Genomic DNA, 23,323 nt, shown 5'->3' with positions numbered 1-23,323 from the left:
CACTTCAGATGGAATTTTCTTTCTGGCCCAGATCCAACTAAGACTGGTATGTGTTTAAAATGGTCTAAAATAAATCAGCCATTTATAGTTTTATTACATTCCCCCCAGCCCCCACCCACAAAATACCAGAGGCAATTAATCAGGAATTGTTCATTGTATTGTCTTTAAAAATCTTTACTTTTAAAAGTACAATAAAAACCAGAATGTAAAGCTATCTTCCAAAACATAAAGCATCACAGAGAAGGTGACATTAACAATTGTATTTTTGCTTCTGAACAATTTTTGTTTTGTGGCATTTCATGTGTACTTTTCTCTTAGTAGCATCACTGTAGCATAATAATGGATTTCAACTATGTTAGATTTTTAGAAATAAATGTAAACAACTTTTTGTAAGTTTGCTCTGAGACAAATATGACCCAGAAACATGTAGTAGTTTCCTGCCAAATTCCTTCCTGAACTTTCACTACTAATATATACTAGTGTACTGCAGTTTCAAAGATCTGGAATCTATAGTGAAAAGGCAGGATTGGATAGCATCAAGAAATAACCAGAATACCAATATGGGTACTTGGCTATTTTTCAACTCTCCTTGCTTTTTCATTCGTGATATACATTATCTGTGATGTCATGACTTTGCAGTGATGGGACATTGCAGATTTCTTTTACTTATTTTTCTTCCATCTGCTGAATTTGACAAAATGGCTTGGTTCAGGTACACAAATGAACAAAATTATGTTATCAGCCTTATCCTCATGAATGCACTTTCTTTTGTATTTAGGTCTATTGGCTTACTGTTCTAAGGCTTAAAGAAAGGGTGGGACAACCATGTCCTAAGGCTGTCCTTTCACTCTGGATTTGAGCTCCTAACTGTAAGGCTAGACAGGAAACTATTCATATGAGTTCATTTTCCAATATATCAGCTCAAAGATTAGCTTTAAGGCTGATCAGAAGCCATTTCCACATAGATTTCTCCCTTTCTTCCAGGCTTAGAACTCTTAATTGAGAAAGGAAATCTGGTGATTTCGGAAGAAAGAGTGAACCTGTCACATCCAAAAGATAGCCCCATGCAACGTAAAGGCTGTCATCCTGATGTGAAGTGCAGGGCTATTTCTTTCGTCCATATAGAAGAAGACAACCTCTTTAGACCATGGCCACATTAGGCAATTTGAAGGAACTGGCCTAGCCACCAATACAAAATGGTTGTCATGGAAGGAAGCAAAAAAGATAAGTTGACTGCTCCAGGGCTCAATTCTGTGGCCTTCCTTACATTGTCTGGAGGGCCATATTAGTATTTATAGCCTCAATCCTAAGGTCCTTGACCTTCAGAGCAGGAATTCGGAATGCAGAGCTCCTTCCCCACTCCCTTTGCAGCTGGAATAGAAAGAAGCACATTTGCTGCATCTAAGAGACTGTAACGATCCCAGGAAGGGCTAAAGGTGCATGTCAGGGTCAGACAAGGATAGAAAGAGGCTTGCACTGACAGTTTATTCCATATCCAAATGGCATCACTTCTCCATAGTTCTTCATCTAGACAGATGGAAATAGTCATCTAGATGAAATACAGGATGTGTAGTGAAGATTGCCACCAGCACAGCTTGCATCCTGCAGTGGATGCCCATAGTCCTCTGTGTTTAGAGACTTATATAGATCAAGGAAGACAACATAGAATTGTGCCCCAAAAGACTGAGTACAAGGCAGAAGGGGAAACTGAGCCCAACTTCTTAGTCTTCACACATGCACAGGAACTTATTTAATATAGGCAGAGCACTTTTCTTTCCTCACTTCTTCTTCCAGACAAATAATTCCTGCCTGTCTCTTTCTTTCTAACACTCCACAGCCCATAGATTGGCATGCTCTTGCTCTCACTCCCTGCCATTGTGTATGCATATGCATACAAATACACATACACAACATCTCATGTATTTCTCATGCTCACATGGATAACTCTATGCACAAGTATATATATACCTAAAAGTTCATCCTTTTCTTCACACAAAAACCTTATTCACTGTTTTTCAGGATTCCCTAAAACTCTTGCAAAACTTTTTTTCCCCCTGTCTCTCTTTCTTCTCCATTCAGACACAAGCACAAAGCACCCCCCAACTTGCTAGCTTTCTCCCAGATGTTTCTCACAGCTCCTTCTAGTCTCCTGCTGCTCTGTCTCTCCTGTTTCCCACTTGATCACTTCTGGCTTCCATTGTCCTCCAGCAGGCTTACCACTTTTTCTTGATGACTGGAAATGTGCAGAGGAAAGCACTGGCCTGCAGCCACCTGCCATTTTCTTTTGCTAAAAATATCTATATGTTCCACTCGTGGCCTAGAAGCATTCAAGCAAATGAAGGTGCAGCAGCTACGAGAATTAAGATTGCAGCAGTTTCCTTTGAAGTAAACTCAGCCACTGGTAAGGGAAAATGCTTTTTGGCCAAAAAATTGTCCCATGAGCACCATTCTGTTTGCCCCAGTCTATATCATAGCCTATAGCTTGCAAGCCTCAAGATCCAGTAGCCCATTCCAGTTGGAAAGGAGTAATACTTGCATGCTACATTATACCCAGTTGTGGGTGGCTGTTTTCTGGCCTAATTATCAAAAAAGAATGATTGTTTTCACTAGACCATAAACTTTATTTTCTTAAAATGGATGTGTCTGAGACTTTAGGTGTCTCAAAAAAGGTCTTATTTTCATAGTTACTGAAGATGGATAGATCATTTATAGTATAATGATCTGATCATTTAGTAGTCACTAAATATTCATAACCAATGACTGATTCAAAAAGGTTATATCTCAGGTGTTATGTGAACATACAGTTCTCTGTGATTTAAAACACACTAAAATTAATGGTAAAACTTCTGCTATAATAAAATATTGGATCAAGTGCTAAAGCCTGCTGTCCTATTCACACTTACCTGGAAGGGAGTCATTTTGAATTCACTCTTTTTTCTGAGTAGACATAAATGGGATTGCAGCCTAAAACAGTGGATTGTTGAAACAACACAACTCAATTTATTTTTTAAAAGCAGCCCAGTCTTCAAAACCTTAATGTCAGTTTACTAATTTGAGAACTTTGCTTATTGTTTTATATAATATAACATCTGCAAATAAAGCAAGTATATTTAATTTGGAAATTTCTTTTTCAGGCACCTTAGTTTAGAATTAATGTATAATTTTAATAATGGTTAAAGGCCATTTATAAAACTTTGAAGTCTCAGTGTTTGTCTGGAAAGCAGATAATGGCAGACCATATTTTTATTAGACTGATAATGTGTTATTAATTAATATTTTTAAAGTAGTAGTCCTACCAGATCCCAATGTTTTGTCCCAGGTCTGAAATTTTATGAGAACCAGACTGTACATTCCTCTCTTGTTAGATGTATTATTTTCAGAGATGTTAACCTGTTAGTGATTAACCAAGATCAGTGTCTTGAATACTTGTGGTATCAGAAAGCCTTTCCCTGGGGACTTTTACAGTCTACGGAGAATTTCCACATTTGCACTTAGATAAGATGCTCTAACCTTTGTCTTATCTCTTTTATATATAAATTAAGAATCACGCCAGGGAATGTTTGGTCTTAATAAAAACAGTGGAATTTCTTCTTGTGTACCAAGTAATTATTCTCATGAATATTAACAGATGTCAAATGAACAGAATGAAGAAGTGATCCTGAAAAGTGTTGTTTCTTATCACAGTATATGTTGGCTTTATGCCACTGTTAGCCAAACTCAGAAAATGTAGTAACAAAAGTTTGATAATAGGAAAAGATGAAACCAAGCCAGTCAACATTGACCTGCTCAATGAATAAAGTTTATTATGAATATTTCCTGTTCCTCTTCCTGGCTAAAAGGAATTTTAGAATTGATGACTAGATGGTAACAGGTTAATTTTCCTTTTTCCTGAGGCATTAGTCAAGCTGTCTTGGGGACCCCTAAGCACAGATGAGCAGATTTCAGGTTCACAGGGTCTATTCTCTTTTTAACCATGGCATCCACTAGACAGGGCTAGTTACACATAGTGGTCATTACAGTCTACAGTACTTCATGAACCATTCACTTGGGTAATTCTTCTATTCAAGCACATTCCAGTCAGTATGATCATGGATTCTAACAAGAGATCCTAAAAAGTGCACTAGGAGAGCTTCCCCACAATAATCAATCAGCATGTCATTCCCTCTGACCATTCTTGTTTCTGATAGTTTGAGGGAAGTAGCCATATTTTGCGGATGGTGGACAGGCTGGACACATGTGCCCAGTAGTCCCAACCAATTAAAATCTGAGATTTTGCCAATTATTTCTATTAGTGGTTACACTTCTGATCATGATGTCTCCCTGTTGTGCATGGGTGTGACAACTTTGGAAATATATACATAGCCCAGAACGTACAAGTCATAAGTAAGGGAAAGATTAAACATCTGGAGCAATACATAGGATGTAAAGGATCTGCTGAGTCTAGGCCTGCATTTTCCAACAGTTCCTTCTGTGATTTGTGTCTTTGATCTAGAAAAAGGAGTTACCCCTCTTGATGGAGAAGGGGGGGGGGGGGAGAGACAATGGGAAAAGAAGGGAGAACTGAGGGAAGGCTATGGTCTGACAGCAGGTCTGTGAGAGCATGGTAAAGACCAGAAGGGATTCTAAAAGCTGTAATGGAAGTCCCTTATTAGTACATTGGAAAATAGGTGACTGTGAGATTGTTTGTACAAACTATGTTATAGAAAACCCCAGAAGAGAGGAGTCTTTTTTTGCTGAGGTTATACTGGCCTATTGCTGAACTGGCAATGCAGAAGTCTGGCAAAAGTATTGAGCTGTTAAAATCTGAATCCATTTCTTATGTGCTACCTAGGTGGCTGCAAGCTTCCCTGCTTACCTAACCTATTAAGCCCTATTAGACTGCTGGAAGCCATCAAGGTGGTACAGAGATAGCTAAACTGAAGTTCCTTCAGCACTTATCTCCAGTCCTATGTGAAGAGACATGCTACTGTTTTGTAGCCACCTCACAAGAAAACTGCCTGTGTGTCCTTTCTCTGTACTATGTAATTTTCGGTGACAACGGTTAATAGCCAGCATTGCTATGAATGGTGTTGATTGATCTGCAGTGGAAGGAAAAATGTAGGATGTTTTTGCAAGATTTGTAGAGAGGTTCAAGCAGTTGATGAGTTCTCTTTAGGAGCCCTGTTAACTTTGGCCTGGCACAAGTTGTGCCCTACCCATTAGAGTCACATGTTAGGAATGGAAATTGCTTACTTAGTCCAGAAAGGCGAATTCATTCAATCACAGCTAGATGTTTTTGGGCTCCATTGTCTCTTACTGGCACACACAATCTCCAAAACACTCACATGCTTACTTGTGCATGGGCTTGTATACACACAGACAACTGGAACTTCACTTGATACTTATCCATTGACTTTGTAGTGCAGGAGACAACCTCTCAATACGTAGACCATTTTTTGTATTATTTATGTACCATGTGTTATTTATTTATTAGATTTATATTCTGCTTTTTTCTTACATAAAACTCAAAGTAGCATTGATAATTCTCTTCCTCCTGCTCTCAATACTATCCTCACATCAACAACTATGTGAGGTAAGTTGTGCTAAGAGTCTGTGACGGACCCAAGGGCAACCAGTTGGCTCCATGGCTGAGTGTGGACTAGAACGCAGATCACCTAAGCCCCACTCTCTTAACCACTACACCACATTGGGACTCATATCACCATATCTCCTAGGAAATGCTTAGACAAACTGCCTCCTTCCACTCTCATTTGAGTGGTAAAGTTAAGCCCAAGATGGTAGCTGTTTGAAACCTAAGAAGACTTTCCATTCATACAGTTTTTGATTCCTTTAGCCTGATCTATTACCAAACATATGGCAAAATTTGGGCAAAGGTACATACTTTTCCTTCTGCACTGTCTGTCTAACTTCTCTTCTCTAGCTGTTCCATTTTTAATGTGCATTCTAAATAAGCTATTTAGTTTGGAAAATCAGATTGAATGATTGCTTAGAGCAAGAGTGAATGAGGAAACTGAAAAAAGTTTTTAATCTGTGGTTAATGGAAAGTCATATTGTCACCCAGTGGATTTCTCCTTCAAAATGTTGAGTCAGCAGAGGCAGCAAAAACCCGTTACAAGGGAAAAAGGAAGCAGAAGGGCCAGAAATTGAGTCAAAGTAGGTCCAATGCTACCACATTGCTTGAGCTTTGAGACTGATCTGTTTGCTGCAGTCCCTTTGGGTCAGTCACAGAATCTTAGCCTAACCTACATCCAAGGGTTTTTGCTTTTACAATAAAATGGTGGGGGGTGGGGGTTAGGGAAGTATTTGCAAACTGTTGTGGGTTCTTTTTAAGAAGAAGAAAGGTGGGATATAAATTGCAATGTAATAATAATAATATCAGTAATTCATGTGAGATTATTATTGAGATTCTGGAGGGACATATCTTAATAGTTTGTACAGAATCATGTACACCAGGAGTCTCAAACTCAACTGACCTGGGGGCCGCTGGAAGTAGAGTCTGGGTGAGGCTGGGCCGCATCAAGTATTCCACCACCGCGGTGGTGGTGGGCCGCTCATCCCGTGGTCGGCCCGGGCGCCGCCGGCGCTTTGAAGGCCGCAGGGCCCCTCCCCCGTGCCCCGCCCGTCCCGGCAATTGGCCCATGGGCCGCGAGTTTGAGACCCCTGATGTACACAGTGTTACTACACCAGAAAGAATTGTTATCCGTGTAGCATAGCTTGCAGTTCACTGGTAGACTATGATAAATGTATGTCCACCGCACCCCAATAGTAACAGGAAGGAAGGAAGGAAGGACTTTTCAAACTTCTAAGGGGGATAAAGGAGTCTTTTATGCACCACCATTATTGCCAGAGTCTTTTTTTTCCCTTTTACTTCAAGCATATCCCTTCTTATGTTCAGCTTTATTGTCATTTATTAGGAGGTTTTTTCTGCCTTGCAAGAAGGGTGGCCTAGATAACTAACTTGTTGGCCATAAAATTTGCTAGTTATTGGACTGTGAAACTGACTACATGTTAAGATCAGACTTCTTCAAAACTTTTGAGTTTTCACCTTTCCCTTCTGAGTGGCACATTTTCAAATTGTTGAATTACTGGGAATTGTAGTGAGGTAGAAAACAGCTGTAGGTGCTTTGGATACAGAGGGGAAGAGTGGGAGGCTTCCAGTTTGCAGAAAGAGAAAGATTATAAAATGGTTGAAAGGCTCAAGTTCCTTGACAAATGTGCCATTTGCGTTGTTTTTGTTTTTTTTTTTTAAGCAGAGTGATGGAGAAATACAAATACATTTTCTCAAGTCAGTGTATACTTTTGTAATGTTCTTTCCACACTCCGGCAGTAATGTCCATACCAGGGGTGGTCAAAATTGCTCAGTGGAAGAGCCATATACCTTCAATATCAAATGTTTGAGAGCCGCAAGCAGATGCCCATGTGTGGTGGGAGTGGGTGGCCAGCAGCCCATGGGACAGCAGGTAACAAGGGGCAAAATAAACTAAAAAGGCACATGTGGCTCTCGAGCCTCAGTTTGGCCAAGCCTGATCTATACAAATAGCTTCAGCAATGCAAAGGTAAAAGGTATAGAGAAGGTTAAGAATGAATGAATGAATGAATGAATGAATGAATGAATGAATGAGAAAGGAACAAAGGAATTGCTAGCAATTCTGAGAGATCAGCAATTCTTCTCTCTTGTGGGTTATCTGCAATTTGACAAAGGAAATGGATCAAACTGACTGTGACTGTACACTTGCAAAACAAAGCACCCATCTACTGTGCTTCACTATAAGAAAACAGGAGATACTTGAGTGGCCTTGAGTCAAAGAATATGCGTCAAGACTGAAAGAGTGCATTTCTGAACTTAGTGAGCTGTACACAGTGACTAATGTAATTTTCCTGAGACACATCTGAGAGGGATATTATATGTGATAAAAATAACATGAGTTGTATGTCTGTTTCTTTAAGTTTTCTGAAAATCGAGATACTCAGTCTTTAAAGGCCAAGAGCTGACACATAGCAGCAATTAACACTAAGAGCATAGCTAGAAGCAATATGCTCAAAGGTAAAACAACCCTTAAGTCAATCAGTTTTTGTATTAATGCTACTAGATTGTCTATACAGATGATCACTTACCTATTAGACTGTTTTAAAATGGCCTTGCAGGTGTGATTCCTTCCCCACTTCTTTTCATGCTGATTCTTGGCAGAAATTGACTAGTGATCTATGCTTCCATGCTGCTAGGAGCTTGGTGATTAACCATTAAATAAAATGATCTATCCCTAGGCCCATCAGTTGGTTGGTTGCCAAACAGTAATCCAGTGCAATTGACTATCAAAGATTTGCACACTCCTTTATTCCAGGTGGCTTTAGTCAGATCTCTTGGACAAGCAGAGCTCAAGGGACCACAATTGATCAACACATTAATTTTGATTTTGGTGTGCTCAGACTAGTTTGAATTTATGAGCATATAATACCCATGGCTTCCAAAATAGCTGTTAAAGTCTTATTTTCAGCTTTATTTTGCACTCACAGGAGGAAGAAACAGTTTGTGATCATTTTCATTTTCTGTAGAAAATGTCCACTGATGAACTCTAGGTCTCTGTACAATATCATGAATATCCACATTTTAGAGTGGGCTTACATTACATGGCTGCAACTGTGATTTTGCCACCATGTGTACATGCAGCCATAATATTCTTCAGCTCTCCTGTTCCTGGAAATTTCAGTGCCAGCATGAAGCCTGGGTATTTCTTACAGTTCTGTTGTGGTCTGGAGGGATAGTATTTTGTCTCATATTGTATGCTAGTATGAATTAATATTTATTTATTTATTTATTTAGAAAATTTCTATGCCGCCCCATTTGCCGAAGCCTCGGGGCAGCTCACAACATAAATCAATTAAAATAATATAATTAACAATATAAAATAAGTTAACAATATAAAATAAGTCGCCCTGGCCAAAGAATAAAATAATATAATAATTATGCCACATGAGCCAAGTTACATATTTAAGCAATTTTGAAATATTTTCAGTGTACTGTAGAACCCATCAAAATATTTAAAACTAAAAACAAAAGTAGGAATCATATACAGTTTGCCAGTTTTTTTCGACTTTGTAATTTTGTATGGTGCTAATGAAACCTCATATTATACATCCCTTTCCAGATTCCAGTCATATGACAATATGTTCTAAAAAGAAATAATTGGTATCGGGCATTAAAAAGCAACTGCAAAACCACTGCAGAATCTGACTACTTCTCTAGCTTCTAATATTTCTTTCACAACAATGGCATGATAAACCTGTAGAGAACAAAGAAACAACATAGTCTTTGCCTAGTTTTACATATTTTAGATTACATATCCCATTAGCCTCAGACAATAATGAGTAATTGGCATGGAGTATAAGAGTCGTTTGAAATATCTGAAGGGCACCTGGTTGCCTGTCCTTGGAGGATACAGAATTAAAATAACAAATGTAATGTTTGAGAAATATATTCATAATAAAAAAGGCAAGATGCTCTATTTCTCATTGTCATGGTGAGGGACATTTGTGTAAAATCCTCAACAATCTGGGAAAAGATGGCCCATGTGGAAAGCTATTCAGTGAGGCAATGTGTTGTTGGTGGGTGATGGTATTACTATGGTATTACTATGGACATTAAGTTGTTTTTGACTTATGGTGACCCTATGAATAAATTCCATTCAAATAGACCTGCTATTGGCAGTCCTTGACAGTCTTGCTCAGCTCTTTGGCTGTCTCTCATATTTGCCCTTTTCCTTGTTTTTCTGCTTAGGACTTTCGCTAATGTGATTTTCCTCTCCAGTGAGTCTTGCTTTCTCATGATGGTCCAGATGTACAACAGCTTCAGTTTTGTCATTTTTGCTTCCAGAGAAAGTTTGGGCTCAATTTGATCTAGGATTTATTTCTTTCTGTCAGACCTGGGTATTTGCAAAGCTCTCCTCCAGCACTATGTTTCAAATGCATCAGTTTGCTTTACTAGCTAGACATACATATAATTTTGAAAGCTAGACATACATATAATTGAGAATGCAGTAGTGTAGATGATCTGTTGGTCTTCAGTGAAACATTCTTACAGTTGATGACTTTCTCTAGTTCCTGCCCTTCCAACTCTCAATCTTCTTCAAATTTCTTGGCCACGTGCTCCCTTTGAATTGATGCTTGAGCCAACATATGCAAAATCTTTCACAGTTACAGTTTCTTCATTGTTTACTTAAAGTTGTGCGAGTTCTGTAGCCATGATTTTTGTTTTCTTAATATTCAGCTGCTGCTCTGGCTTTGCACTTTTTTGTTCATTTTCTAATAAATCATTTCAATGTATGGCTACTTTCAGCCTGTAATATGCTATCATATGGTTATCTTAAAATTATTGATATATCTTCTGCCAGTCTTTAATCCTCCTTCCCCTGATCCTGATCCATACAGATGGAACAGAGAGGAAGATGAAATGCACCCTTGTCTGATACCTTTGCCTATAGGAAACCATTCTGCTTTTCCGTATTCGGTCCTAACAGTAGCTTTTTGTCCATACTACAGGTAATCAAATCAGTCACGTGCTGAGGTACACCCATTTCTTTCAGAATCATCCACAGCTTCTCATAATCCAATTTATGTTTGGCAATATACCCAGCATTTCTTCTTGAACTATCCAAGATACAGAACACAGACAGGAATAAATTGTCCTATATTAGGATATAGATAAATGTGAGAACTGACACAGCTACTTTCATTGGTATGTTTTTTTTTCTTTTAAAGCAAACAGAACATGGTAATATTCCCTGAAAGTTTAAGTTGTTGGATCTGAGAAGTTTCTGAAACAATCACCTAGTTTACACAACACAGCTTACCATAGGTAAACTATACATGATGTGTTATTGTGTCATTTGATCAGGGAATGATTTCTGCAGATTTGTAGCTTGTTATATGGTTGTTCTTGCCCAAATGAATTGTTGTTATCTAAACACAACAAAGTTACTTAATTGTGGTTTGTCATGAATGACTATCGAGCATCTTGGTGAGAGTGGCAAAAACCCCTATTGTGCACTTCTACAAACGTGCCAGTGATTGCCCTTCTACACATGCTGAAACAGCACTTTGGGAGGACTATCACTTGCTCTTCAGCGTTTATTTTTTGGTCCCTCAAGAAATAGTTAATTAGGATCATAATGCATTCTTATGGTTACTATCAGGTATTGGCATGCCTGCTCAATTTCTCCGTGTGTTCTAGATGTCAAAAGGAAGCAGCAAGGCACACTAAGAACAAATTGATAGGGCCAGACTACATATAGGGTAATTTGTGCACACAGTCTAGCTGTCAATTGAAAAGTGAAAAAGAAAAAAAAGCAGATAATTAAAAAGCAGAAAAAGAAAGGGGAAAATACTTTTGCCTTGGTAAGGCAATCCTCTCAGTGTTGAACTGACAGTTCTCAGTATCCTCTACTTCTTCAGCATTTCCCCAAATCTCCAGCTACTACAGAAATGGGAAATACTGAGTTCCCTGCCCCCTTTCATGGTTTCTTTTCAGAACATTTATTGCTGCAGTTGCAGTCTTTCCCTGACAGGTTTAAACAAGGCTTCACAACAATCTATGCAAATTTAATAGCTGGGAGGTAAACAGATGTGAAATTTGCACCAGTTTATGTATTGGTGATTACTTTGAGGGCAAATTTGTATAACTTTTTGGGACCAAATAGTAGGGGAAATATGTTGCTCTTGCTAACCTTCTACCTTTAAAAATCCCTTTTGACTAGACTTGTTGTAGTATGAAACCTCTATGATTACACTCCATGGCGTATAGCAATACAAAAACAGCTCTTTCTGTAATTCTCCTCTAAAAATACAGTAAGATGTATAAGTTTACATTTGAGCATTTAAGTTTGCTTCAATGAGTGGATGAGGCCACAAACCATCTTAGAAAGCTGGAGGTCTAGCAAAGGGCAAGCAGAGTAATTAGGGATTGGAATACTATGAGAAAAGGCTAAAGTGTTCAGGACTTTTCAGTTTAGACTACGGATGGACAATGCTATGGACAATGTAGATAAAAATCACCCTTCACACAATACAGAATTTATTTATTCAATTTGCTGTCACAAAACGTTGTGATGGTCAATAGTTGAAAACAGTACTGCACACAGCATCCTTTAAACCTTTAAAAATGTTCACAAAAGTATTACCAGGGGTTTGGGAGACAGAGGTGATCAAAATTAACAGTATTTAATCACATACAGTGCCAGACAGAATGATAAGAAGCAACCTTTTTTCAGGTTAGACTGTTTTGTCCATCTAGTCCAGTATTTTCTGTTCTGACAGTGGGTTTTAGGCATGTCTTTTGATCCTGTTAATTGGAAACACCATTTAAATCTGAAAGATTCTACATGTAAAGCATCTCCCAGGATCACACATTTTTCCTCGGGTGCAGGTACAAGCAGGAGTTTAAAGCTTTCATTTGCTTTTCAGATTAAATGCAATTTACGGTCTTAGGCAAACCTAGAGAGACTGATTAACCTATTTATGATTAGTGGAATCAAGCCATCTTCAAACCATAGGTTATGCAGTTGGTTCATATTTTCACTAAACATAGTTAAAGGTTACTTCAAAACTAGAACTTTTTGAAGCTTCTAGTTTCTTTCTGATGTATAGTGGAGTCCGCAAACACCAACCATGACTTGATAGGAAGTCTGAACACAGTGTAAGTTACCATCAAGTGGACTTTATGTGGAATATGAAGATGAAACTCTAGAAACAGTGTTCTTCTCTCTCTGTGTGTGTGTGTGTTACTGTCCAAGATTTTAAAATCTCTGTATATTAATATTCACTAAATTTCTGTGTGTTTTATCCAGTCTTAGTTATATTTACAGTAGACCAATTAAAATCAATGGAACTTCAGTTAGTCTGACCTAATGTCTCACTGATTTCAATGGATCTACCCTGGCAGATGTGTGTTTGTAGGAATTTTTAAATTTGAGAAATAGTTGTACACTGCTTTAAATAGGATCATCATATAATGTGTGTGTTAAGGGATAAGGGTTCCAAAATTTCCACATCTTGTTATGGTTTCCCCTGATGCTGTCAAGTTAATAATCATTTTAGCCTACTTCTGCCATTTTATGTGACGTATCATAACTGAATGAGATAAATTAGGAAGAATGAAACTGATTAATAGTAGTCACACTAACCTTGCTGTCCCAGGACAGCCACTTGAAGTGTTGAACAGCTCAAAATGGCATGGTCAGGCCCATAAATTAGAAAAAAATTCAGAAGTTCAGGTTTCCAGGAAAGACAAATTACTAATATTTTTATTGAAAACAAATCTACAGAATACATAGTTTCGCCAAGGCCATTTGCAGTTTTCTAGGAATTTGGAAGGAGTTTGTTATTAAGTAATTGTTCATTTTTAAAGAACAAAGTGTTTGTAGAATGATATATATTATTCTTTCTCAGAGTAATACTGGTTATACACTTAATATCTCATTTTCTGTACTGCTGAACAGAATTTCTAAACAGTAAGTACATTAAAATAAGATTTATTAATAGAAAAAAGTATAATCAAAGGTAGTAGGGCAGGCAGGCCTGAAATGTTAGAAATCCATTTTGGGCAATTTTATTCTCCCTTAGTTTTGAAGAGGCTTTTCTAGGGCACCTAACTAAACCCTGCTGAAATGACTCAGATGTTGCTCAACAATGATACAAAGTCAATTGTGTACTCTCTCTTCTGAACTGGTATTTCACAATCCAGCAGGCTGTAGTGGTGCATGATTCCTGAAATACAAACCTTGAAGCATTATTTAGGAAACTGAGAAAATAGTTCACTGTAGCAGTTCGTTATTTTCAGATACCACTGCAAAATGTTTATAACTTGTGTTAGACTATTGTTATGGTATAGAGAATGGTAAACAGAATGGCATTCCTTGAAGATTATGCACAGGTACAGGCAGTCCCTGGGTTACAAAAAACAGGAATTAATCTTTAAGTCAAATTTTGTATGCAAGTCAGATCATATATAGTCCCCGGGTCATGAACATCCAAGTTATGAACAATCTGTATTTACAAATGCACTGCCATAAAGCCTATTAATTTAAAAATTCAAACTATTTTATTTTATTTTATTAAAACATTTTTATGCCGCCCCATTCGCCGAAGCCTCGGGGCGGCTTACAAATTAAAGGCCTTCTACAGGAAATCATCATCACCATAAAGAGAGAAGTGGAAGGAGAGAGAAGGAAGGCCTCCATAGAAAGGAAGGAGGTAAAAAGGTAGAGAAGGAGGCCTCCAAAGCATGTCTTTCTACCCTGCCGATTTGGAGAGGGAAATTTCTCCTGCATTTCCTTGCTGCAAAGAGGAGGCTCTGGGGTATTGGGGGGGGGGGGGATTTTTTATCCAGTTTCATTGGGGTCTTGCTTCCCTAACCCCCATAAATGTGGAGGGCCAACTATATGTGAAATGACTGTGTACAAATTTGACTTAAAGACATATTTCCTTTTTCTCAGAAACAGAATTCATTCAGAACTCAGGGACTGCCTTTAGCAGCCTTTCTTCATCCATCTGTCTTTGATTTGTACCCCATCTTTTTACCAAGAAAACATGGCACTTGAGATGTGTTAAAACCACAATAAAACCTGAACAAAAGAATAATTGAAAATACATTGAAACACAATTAAAAACAACACTAACAGACTAAAAACAGCATCCAGCCCACCAGACCCTCATATGTAGTAAAGGGACACTTAAACAAAAAGTATTTGCCAGCCACAGCAGAATGGAAGCAAAGCAAGCCACTCTCTGTGAGGAGTTCCACAGTCAGGGAACAGCCACCAAAAAGATCCTCTTTCACATTGCCACTAAGGACTCCTCCCTATGATTACGTCCCAGAGGACAGTATTTCAAGTAGCTTGTTCTCAGGCTGCATGGGGTTTTGTAGGTTCTAACCAGCATTTTGCATTTTGTCTGGAAACAGACATGTAGACAGTGAAGTTGTTGTAACAAGGTAATTATGTATTCTTTGTAACCCAAGGGTTCCTGGCTTTTTTGGACTTCTGAGCACATTTGGAGATTTGAGAAGTGCTCTGGCCACCATCACAAAATGGCTTTTGTTGAGAGTGTGGCTAGTCATATAATGGCTTCCACTGCTACTTAGTGAGTCAAATTGTGGGGAAGAGATATAGTACAGTAGTGGCTGGGAAACAAAGTGAAATGGTAAGAGTTCCTTCCTGGCCTACAGACCTTTATCACAGAACCAAGGTGGATGGGACTGGGAATGTGAATCTCTCCCAACCTTGTCTACCTGGGTTCTTTGTCTTACAGTAGAAAAAGAGACAGAATCACAGTGGTCTGTTGTGATTCCTTCCCCTTCTCCAGCCGTTCTGTCCCTTATTCTTACAGTCTGAGTTTGTATCTTTGAAGGTGGGTGATTTTAGCACAATAGGAATTCTATTGGTATAATGCCTGTGCCACCACTCAACAATTTTCTTTCATAAATTAGCTGAGATAATTTCAGGGTTGGTGTTTATGTTGAGGTCTTTTACATACATGTTGAGGCCACATTGTTGGGATTACTCCGGAATTCATGGTCTCCGTGGCAGCCATGTGTCTGTTGCAGCTAGTATCTGACCCTGCTCATTCAACAAGGCACACCCTGGATTGTGAGTGTGTGTGTGAGGTGTCCATGTATAGTGGCGATTTGAGTAAAAGAACTTTCTGTAGTTCTTTTGTCACAGACAGAGTGCTACCTGGAAGAGTTTAGACTTGCTGGGAGTCAGGGACGTGAAGCCTCTAGAGAAGTAGAGGCTAATTAAGATGGCCTGTCTCTGAGGACTGATGGATTCAAATGGCTTTCTGATTGTTTTGGGGGATCTTCCTGTCACTTCAGCAGGGCCATTTTATCAAATCTGATATTTATTTATCAAATTTGATTTGGTATTTATCAAATCTGGTATCAAATCTGGTATGGTCTATGGAAAGGAGAAATAGCCAAAGTGATTGACATGATTGTTCCTGAGTGTCTTCTCGCACAGAATGGAGCCATATGAGCTCCTTGTTTTCTAGCGCATTTCAGGTAATATAACATGTGAAATATTAACTAGAGCAACATTGGAAAACTCAGAACAAGTCTATCAAACATGAACTAGATCTTCTTTGAAAGCCTCCATTGTGGCATTGGTAGTGATAAAGAAAATGTACTGCTCTAGAATCATTGCATCTGCTCAAAGTTATGCAGAAGATCTCTTTCAGGTGGCCAGATGTCTGTTGTGATCTGGGTCACAAGAAGAAGAAGAATGTACCTGATAGCCTACTATAACCAATTTGAGACCTACTGTGACTAATTTATGTGACATTTTTCAGATAAGATCAATTGTGTTCATGGCAAATTGGATGCCATAACTGATAGTTCTGGTGAATGAAACTTTGATTTCTACTTGTTTAGTTACAGTGGATACTGTTCAATTTGTACAGTCTGAGAATGTGAATTAGATTTTTGGAAAAGTAAGACCTAGTTCTTGTGTGCAGGATCCTTCCTTGCTTTTAAGAGGGACTTGTTCTGTAGGTAAGGATAGTGGTGTACATCTCTTTCTGGCAAGGCATGGTTCTGTCTGGTCTAAAGGGAGTGGTAGTAAACAAGCTAGGGAATCAGATGGATTCCCACCTCCAAAATGGATTCCTCAAACATCCTAGCCCCACCTGTTAGTTCTGCTGGACCTTCCAATAGCTTTTGATACTGTCAGTTTTGGTATCCTTCTGAGGCATCTGTTGGTGGAGAGGGACACTCTTATATGGTACCCCTGGCCCTTTTTCTAGAATGGTCTCAGAAGGCTTTGCTGGAAGATTCCTGTTCAATGCTATAACAATTGTCCTGTGAAGTCTCTCCATGCTGATTAACATAAACATGTAACCACTGGGACATATTATCCAGTACTAGGAGATTTGGTGTCACAGGTATGTTGATGGCACTCCATTCTATAAACCTTTTCCATCTAAAGGAAGCTATTTTAGTTCTAAGACAATGCCTGATGTTAGCAATGGACTGAATCAGGGCAAACAACAAATTGGATCTTACGGGTGCTTTTGGTCGGTTGAATGGCAGATCAGGGAATAGAGATTCAACTTGCACTGGATGTGGATATCCCCTTCCCACAGGCACAAGCACATTTTGGGTGTACTCCTGTACTAAGCCCTAAATGTGGATGCCTAAGTCTTGACAGTGGTCAGATGTAGTGCACCAAATTTGCCACTTCCTAGAGAAGTCTGATCTGGCCACAGTCACAAATAGGTACAGCCCATTTAGAACACTGTAAAATGCTCTACATGGGTCTTTGGAAACTGTTCAGAAACTTCAGCTCCAGGCACCTAGACTATTGACTGAGATTAGTTACACAGAGCATGTGACTCCTGTGTCACAGAATCTTTACTGCTACTGGTTTGTTTTCAGGCAAAATTCAAAATAGTGGTTATGACCTGTACAGGCCTATTTAGCTTAAGACCTATCTATCTGAAATGCTATCTACTCCCATATGAGCCTGTTCAGTTTTTCTTTTAAGACCATCACCTTCAGGGACATGTTTACAGATAGCCAGAGAAGAGAATCTCTTTGATGACTTGCTCTGAGGCTGTGGAGGTCCCTCCCATGGAAGATTACGTTTGCTCCCTTTCTACTTACTTCCTTTTTCCGGAAAAAAAACTGCTTTAGTCAAGAATGCCTTTAGGATGTTACTACAATTGTTGGGTTAAGGGTATTATAACTATTATTTTATAATTGTTATGTTTTATTGTATTTTAATACATAATTTCTTGTTTCAATCAATTTTAATTGCACCTGTAAGGTGCCTTGTGTGCCAGTTTTTTGGTAGGAAGGCAGAGTATAAATCAAATAAATAAATAGATTTCAATTCATTAAAATTAATTAATGCAAAAAAAAAAAAAAACCAACTCTGCAGCATACCGCACAGAACCCTGCTGCAGTTTAGACTTGCATGACTAGTCTTCTCTGCAGGGATTTGGACTGAATAAGATTCATAAAAGTCCTTAGAGAATTCACTGTTGGCATGACTTGCACTCCTGCTTGAAATCCTACATTCTCCATGTGTTACCAGGATTTTTTAGGTACTAGATGGCATTGTTCTTAAGCATCCTCTTTCACAATGCAGAACCCACTTCAGCCTCTTGGTCTTTCAGGGAGCCATGAGCAATGAAGCTGAAAGAGATAGTCAGAAATCAGGTTGTCAGAGACTCTTAGTGAATGCAAACACCCTTAAATATAAATTCATTGTTAAGAATCCTATTGCAATGATAATGTCTCGCAGAGTTTTTCTGAGTGATTTCAAGCATATTACAACCTTGCCCACAGAATAAAATGAAGGGAGCTTTTGAAGCCTACTATGTGACACGTTTGCTAAGCAAGGTTAAGATAGTTCATATTCAACTTAATCTAGATGGCACAGAATCTGCACTTCGTTCAAGCTGTATTCCCAGAGAACCAACTTGGCTTGTGGAATGTTTCAGTTATGACAGTCCAGTGTGCTCAGAGGCATTCCATAGGCCTCTTTGCACCATGCCATGTAATAGCTTAACATCTGAAGAGAAGGTGTGACCAGCTATATCTGTGGTGTGATAAATGCTGTGTTACGTGTAAATTGCAATTAGTTCAACATTCAACTTTTAGGCAACTTACTGGCCTGATTCTTGGGAACACATCTCATTGGCTTCCGATCCATCTTGATCATACTTTAGAGTATTTGAAACCATGGCTTGGGACCTAGTTACCTGAAGGAGCAACTGCCATCACATCAACCTGACTATATACTGTATTGATCTTTAGAAGACCTCCTCTACAGTGCTTTGCAGAAGTATTCATTCCCCTGTTTACATTTCCACATTTTGCTGTGTTATAAGCAAGAACTGGACTGAACTGAATTCACATTGTTACCATAAAAAGCTTGATGCAGGGAAAAGCAAAATATTTTTATTCTGGCATAAATGTTAAGTAAACAAAAACAAAATGCACTTGCTGCTTGCAGAAGCATTCGCTGCCTTTGACATGTCTAAATAAGCTCTGGTACAATCCAGTGCCTCCAGAAGTAAAATGCTGTATGTAGTTGGAGTCCACTTGCATGCAGTTCCAGTGCCACATGATCACAAATTAAAGATTCTGGTTTCTGGAAACCCCTGGGGTTTGTTGAAGAGCATATATAAAAGAGCAGCATCATGAAAGAAGCTATGAAAACAAACCTGAGGATTCATTGTGCAGAAGCACCAACAAATATTGAATATATGTGCACATGTGTGTGCGTGCACATATATAATCTCAAACTATCGAGATCACCTGGAGCACCATTAAATTCATTATGAAAAAATGAAAGCATATGGCTCAAACACACATATGTCTAGAAAAGGCTGACCACCAAAACTCAGTGACCAGGTGACAAACACACTTATCAGAGACTAACCAGGAAGACAATAGTAACCCTAAAGGAGCTGGAGAGACCTTGACCTAAGATGGGACAGCTATCACCTGGATGCTCCACAAAGTATCAAGCTCACCATTGTCACAGTCAAGCATGGTGGTGACAGCATCATGTTGTGGGGATTCCTTTCTTTGGCAAGTCCTGGGAAACAGATCACATGAATGGATCCAAATACAGGTCAGTTCTAGAGGAAAACCTGTTTCAGTCTGCAAGGAACTTGGGACTTGGATTTAGGTTTGCCTTCTGGAGGGACAATATGACCCTAAATATACAGCCAAAGTAACATTGGAATGTTTTAAAAATAAGTACTTGAATATTTTATGATGTGGTCAAAGCCTAGATCTCAATCTGACTGAAAATATGTGGCAAGACTTGAATGTTGCTGTTTACCAGTAGTCCCCATCCAATCTGACAAAGTTGGGAGGGGGTGTTTCCAAGAAGAATGGCCAAGCATTGCAGATCCAGATGTGCCAAGCTGATAGCAATTTACCCAAGAAGTCTCAGTGCTATAATTCATACCAAAGGTTTGCCATCTACCTAATATTGGCTCAGAAGGTAAACAAATGCCAGTTTCTGTTGACTTTTGAGCCACAACAGCTTTCTAGTTTTACGTATTTTTTGTATTCAAGTAGTAACGATGCCAATTAAATCTATTTCAATTCCAGATTGTACTACAACAAAATGTGGAAAAGTGAAAGGAATTGAATATTTCTGTAAGGCTCTGTATATAACCTAGACATCTAAGGTGTTATGTTGGGTGCCCATTAGGCACAACAGGAATAGAGCTAATTTTCAGTTAATAGAAAGGGATGCACATGTAGCATCTATGCTAACATATTTTCCAAGCTGTCATACTTGATAAAATATATTTACAATACAGAATTTCACTCTAGTGGAGGTGAATTAATATTTAATCATTGTTTATTTTTCCTCAATGAATTGCCTTAAAATATGTATTAATCAAATAAAAATTCATAAACTATGAAATAAATATACATTTTGGCAAAAATATCTACTTTTTCTGATGTATGAAATGGAAAGAACTCATCCCTTTAAAAGCAATAAATACCAGATTTTTAAATGTGTTTTTGAGTGTTAATTACTTCACTTATCTTTCAGTTCAATTGGCAAGACTTAAAATGAAAGAAGTAAAAATTAGTGATCTATACATCAAATATGGCCTCTTAATGATCTGCAGGCACATAACAGCCCTCAAGAAGAAGCATACAGTATATACACCTACCATGTATTTATAATACTTAGTACCTTCTATGAGTAAATCCCTGTTTTCCATTGATAAACCTATTAGTTAACTTTCTATTATTCTCTGTAGAAAGTCCTGAGTAACTGAAAACTTTGTGTATTTCTATTTTATATTTATTGTATGAAGACTAGTGGACAATTGGTTTCATATCTGTTGATGATACTACAAATGCATATTTTGGATGTGCAAATGAATCCATCTTTCAGAGGAAATTTGATGTTTATAAGATCAAACTGCTAGGACATGATAACAACTTCTAAATTTATTTGAGTAAATCCTCTGCTTTCAATTATTGTTCATTCATTGTGCACGCAGTTTGTGTTCAAAGAGCATATTACTTTAAGTGTAAAATGATAGCCATAGGAAACTGACAAGCTGCTTTGGAAATAAAACATTTATTGCAAATAATCCTGCCAATGGATACAAATGGTTAACTATACAGCTACAGGAAAAGGTGATATAGTGAAGTTGTGAACCATAGAGCTAGAATTCAAAGATCATCTATGATTATGCTAAATGAAATCATTATTAATACTGACCCCCACATCCGTACTGAAGATTCTAAACTGATGATTACCCATAAGATTGAGGGAAGTAATTGATACATTGCTTAATCAAGTCTTGCTTGGAAGTGAATAAAGACTCCAGGGTAGAAAGAAAATGCAGGCTTTAAGGAATACAACAAGTCAGTGGATTTTTTTTCCCCAAAAAGAAACAAAGATAGCAGTAATTAATGACCCTGACTCTGTGCCAAAAAGCTTTCTTCTGACAACTCTAACTTAATTAAAACTTAAGACGTTTCAGTGGCCTTAAAAAGCCCCTGATGGGGTGAACTCTTGCAAACTCGTGAGAAAATTTTGTAAATTAAAGGAAAAGATGTGTGCTACCACTGGTGCCATGACTCTAATCCCTGACAGTCAAAGAATCTATTTAGCCAAAGCCTTTTCTTTTAACTGGCTCACACCTGCAGGCTTCCTGGCATTTCCTCTGTACCAGAAAAGGCATTTTTTGTGTTTTATGGAAGATCAGATAATAGGAGCCCTGCTGTTTCTTTTGTTTTTGTGCATTGTTCATTAGCCTGTGAGTAGAGGCAAACTTGATATGCTTGGCTTACTTAGGGATAGAGCATTGGCAGAAAGCTTTAAGAGACGCAATATTAGTGAAGATGGAAAAAATAGTTCAAATGAAAACTCACAGTTGAAGGACAGGCAGAATAGTAGAGACCTGCTGTTCTTCACACATCCAGGTTAAGAGAAACAGTATGCTGCTTTGGACAGTAGTTTTTTGTTAAAGGGGGAATCTATTCAGATTATACTTTTTCCTTCTAATTAATGCGACATCTATTCAGTTTGAGTAAGCCTGTGCGTTTTTCAACAGGTATATGAACAGAAATGTCCTGTTTGCTTTGGCAATGGAACATCCTGTGGGATGATAGATTTAATTGTTGACTGAATACTACAAATAATATCAGTGGTATATAAAGTAATATAAATGGCCCAATAATGTATATAAAAAGAAGAAAGATAGTTTTATCTTTCTGTATAGAAAATAGTACTTTTTATGCTATATGTCAAAAATATTGTCTCACAACCCTCCTAGAGTAGATTTGTTGCTTCTGTGGATGCTCAAATAGCATGCCTTAGTAAGATAGACATTCAGTAGATGGACATTTTCTACTTTGTTTTATCATATATTCCATAGTAATTATATGGCATGTGAGCTTAGATTCTGGGTTCCTCTGGCATAGGGTATAAATACATTGAGTTGTGTCTAATCTGTTGCAATGATGCTACACTAACAGAAACCAAGTTCCAGATTGTCTGTAAAGGGACAGTCTAACTAAAGTTCCACTTCTATAACTGCTGGTAATTCTTAGGATTATGAAGTGTTCTTCTAGGGTTTGCACAACCACATGCACGATAGGAAAAGGCAGCAGAGCTCTGCTAGTCCAGCAATTTCTGATGTTAACGGTACATTGAATTTAGGCCTATAAATCTGTAATACACCTGGGAACAAGATAGAATCATTAAGTCACAGATATTTGACATTTACAGTACGTGTTAAAAAAAACCCCTTGGATTCCAATGTATTTGTTTTTCATGGGTGATGATTCCTTGGTTTACAATTATGTTACAGGGCTTTGTTTTGATGGGGCTCATGCATACAAAAAATAACTTTCGATAATACGTTGCAGCAAACTCTGCAACGAGTAGATTAAAGGTGTTTACAAAAATGCTGTATGGCTCATTTCTTTTCAGTAACCAGAAAGCCTGTGTCAGTAAATTTATGTAACTTTTAAAAAGACAATGGTGGAAATCAGAATATTTCTCATTGAGAAATCACAGTTTCAGATAATGATTCCTAAAATGGAATGCATTGCTATATAATGAGGACTGCCTGCTACCTGATAATAGGTACCTTACAGGTTTACTATACACATATTTTTGTCCTTGGGTACATTATTATTCTTATTTTTAGACTATATTTTGATGTGCCTTTGGAATATATTTTCTCTGCCTTAATATAATGGGAGGGCTTTTTTAAAGCAACTACTGTAACAGAATATGTTTGGAAGTTGTGAAGCTTTTCCATTAAAAAAAAATAG

General features: G+C 38.0%; 1 protein-coding gene across 1 annotated transcript in view; it reads left to right on the top strand.

The window, feature by feature from the left end:
- Nucleotides 1-13,885: 13,885 nt before the first annotated feature.
- LOC123020511 (zinc finger homeobox protein 4) overlaps nucleotides 13,886-23,323 on the top strand; it is a 113,717-nt gene continuing 104,279 nt past the window's right edge. Inside the window, exon 1 of the mRNA XM_044424332.1 lies at nucleotides 13,886-13,924. Coding sequence (XP_044280267.1) covers nucleotides 13,886-13,924 — 39 coding nt within the window. The remainder of the gene's footprint in view (nucleotides 13,925-23,323) is intronic.

The sequence above is a fragment of the Varanus komodoensis genome, unplaced genomic scaffold, assembly GCF_004798865.1.
Source record: "Varanus komodoensis strain SLA01 unplaced genomic scaffold, ASM479886v1 scaffold14_1, whole genome shotgun sequence".
In the NCBI taxonomy this organism is placed as follows: Eukaryota; Metazoa; Chordata; class Lepidosauria; order Squamata; family Varanidae; genus Varanus; species Varanus komodoensis.
The sequence above is the reverse complement of the archived record's forward strand: the minus strand, read 5'-3'. Positions and strand labels throughout refer to the sequence as shown.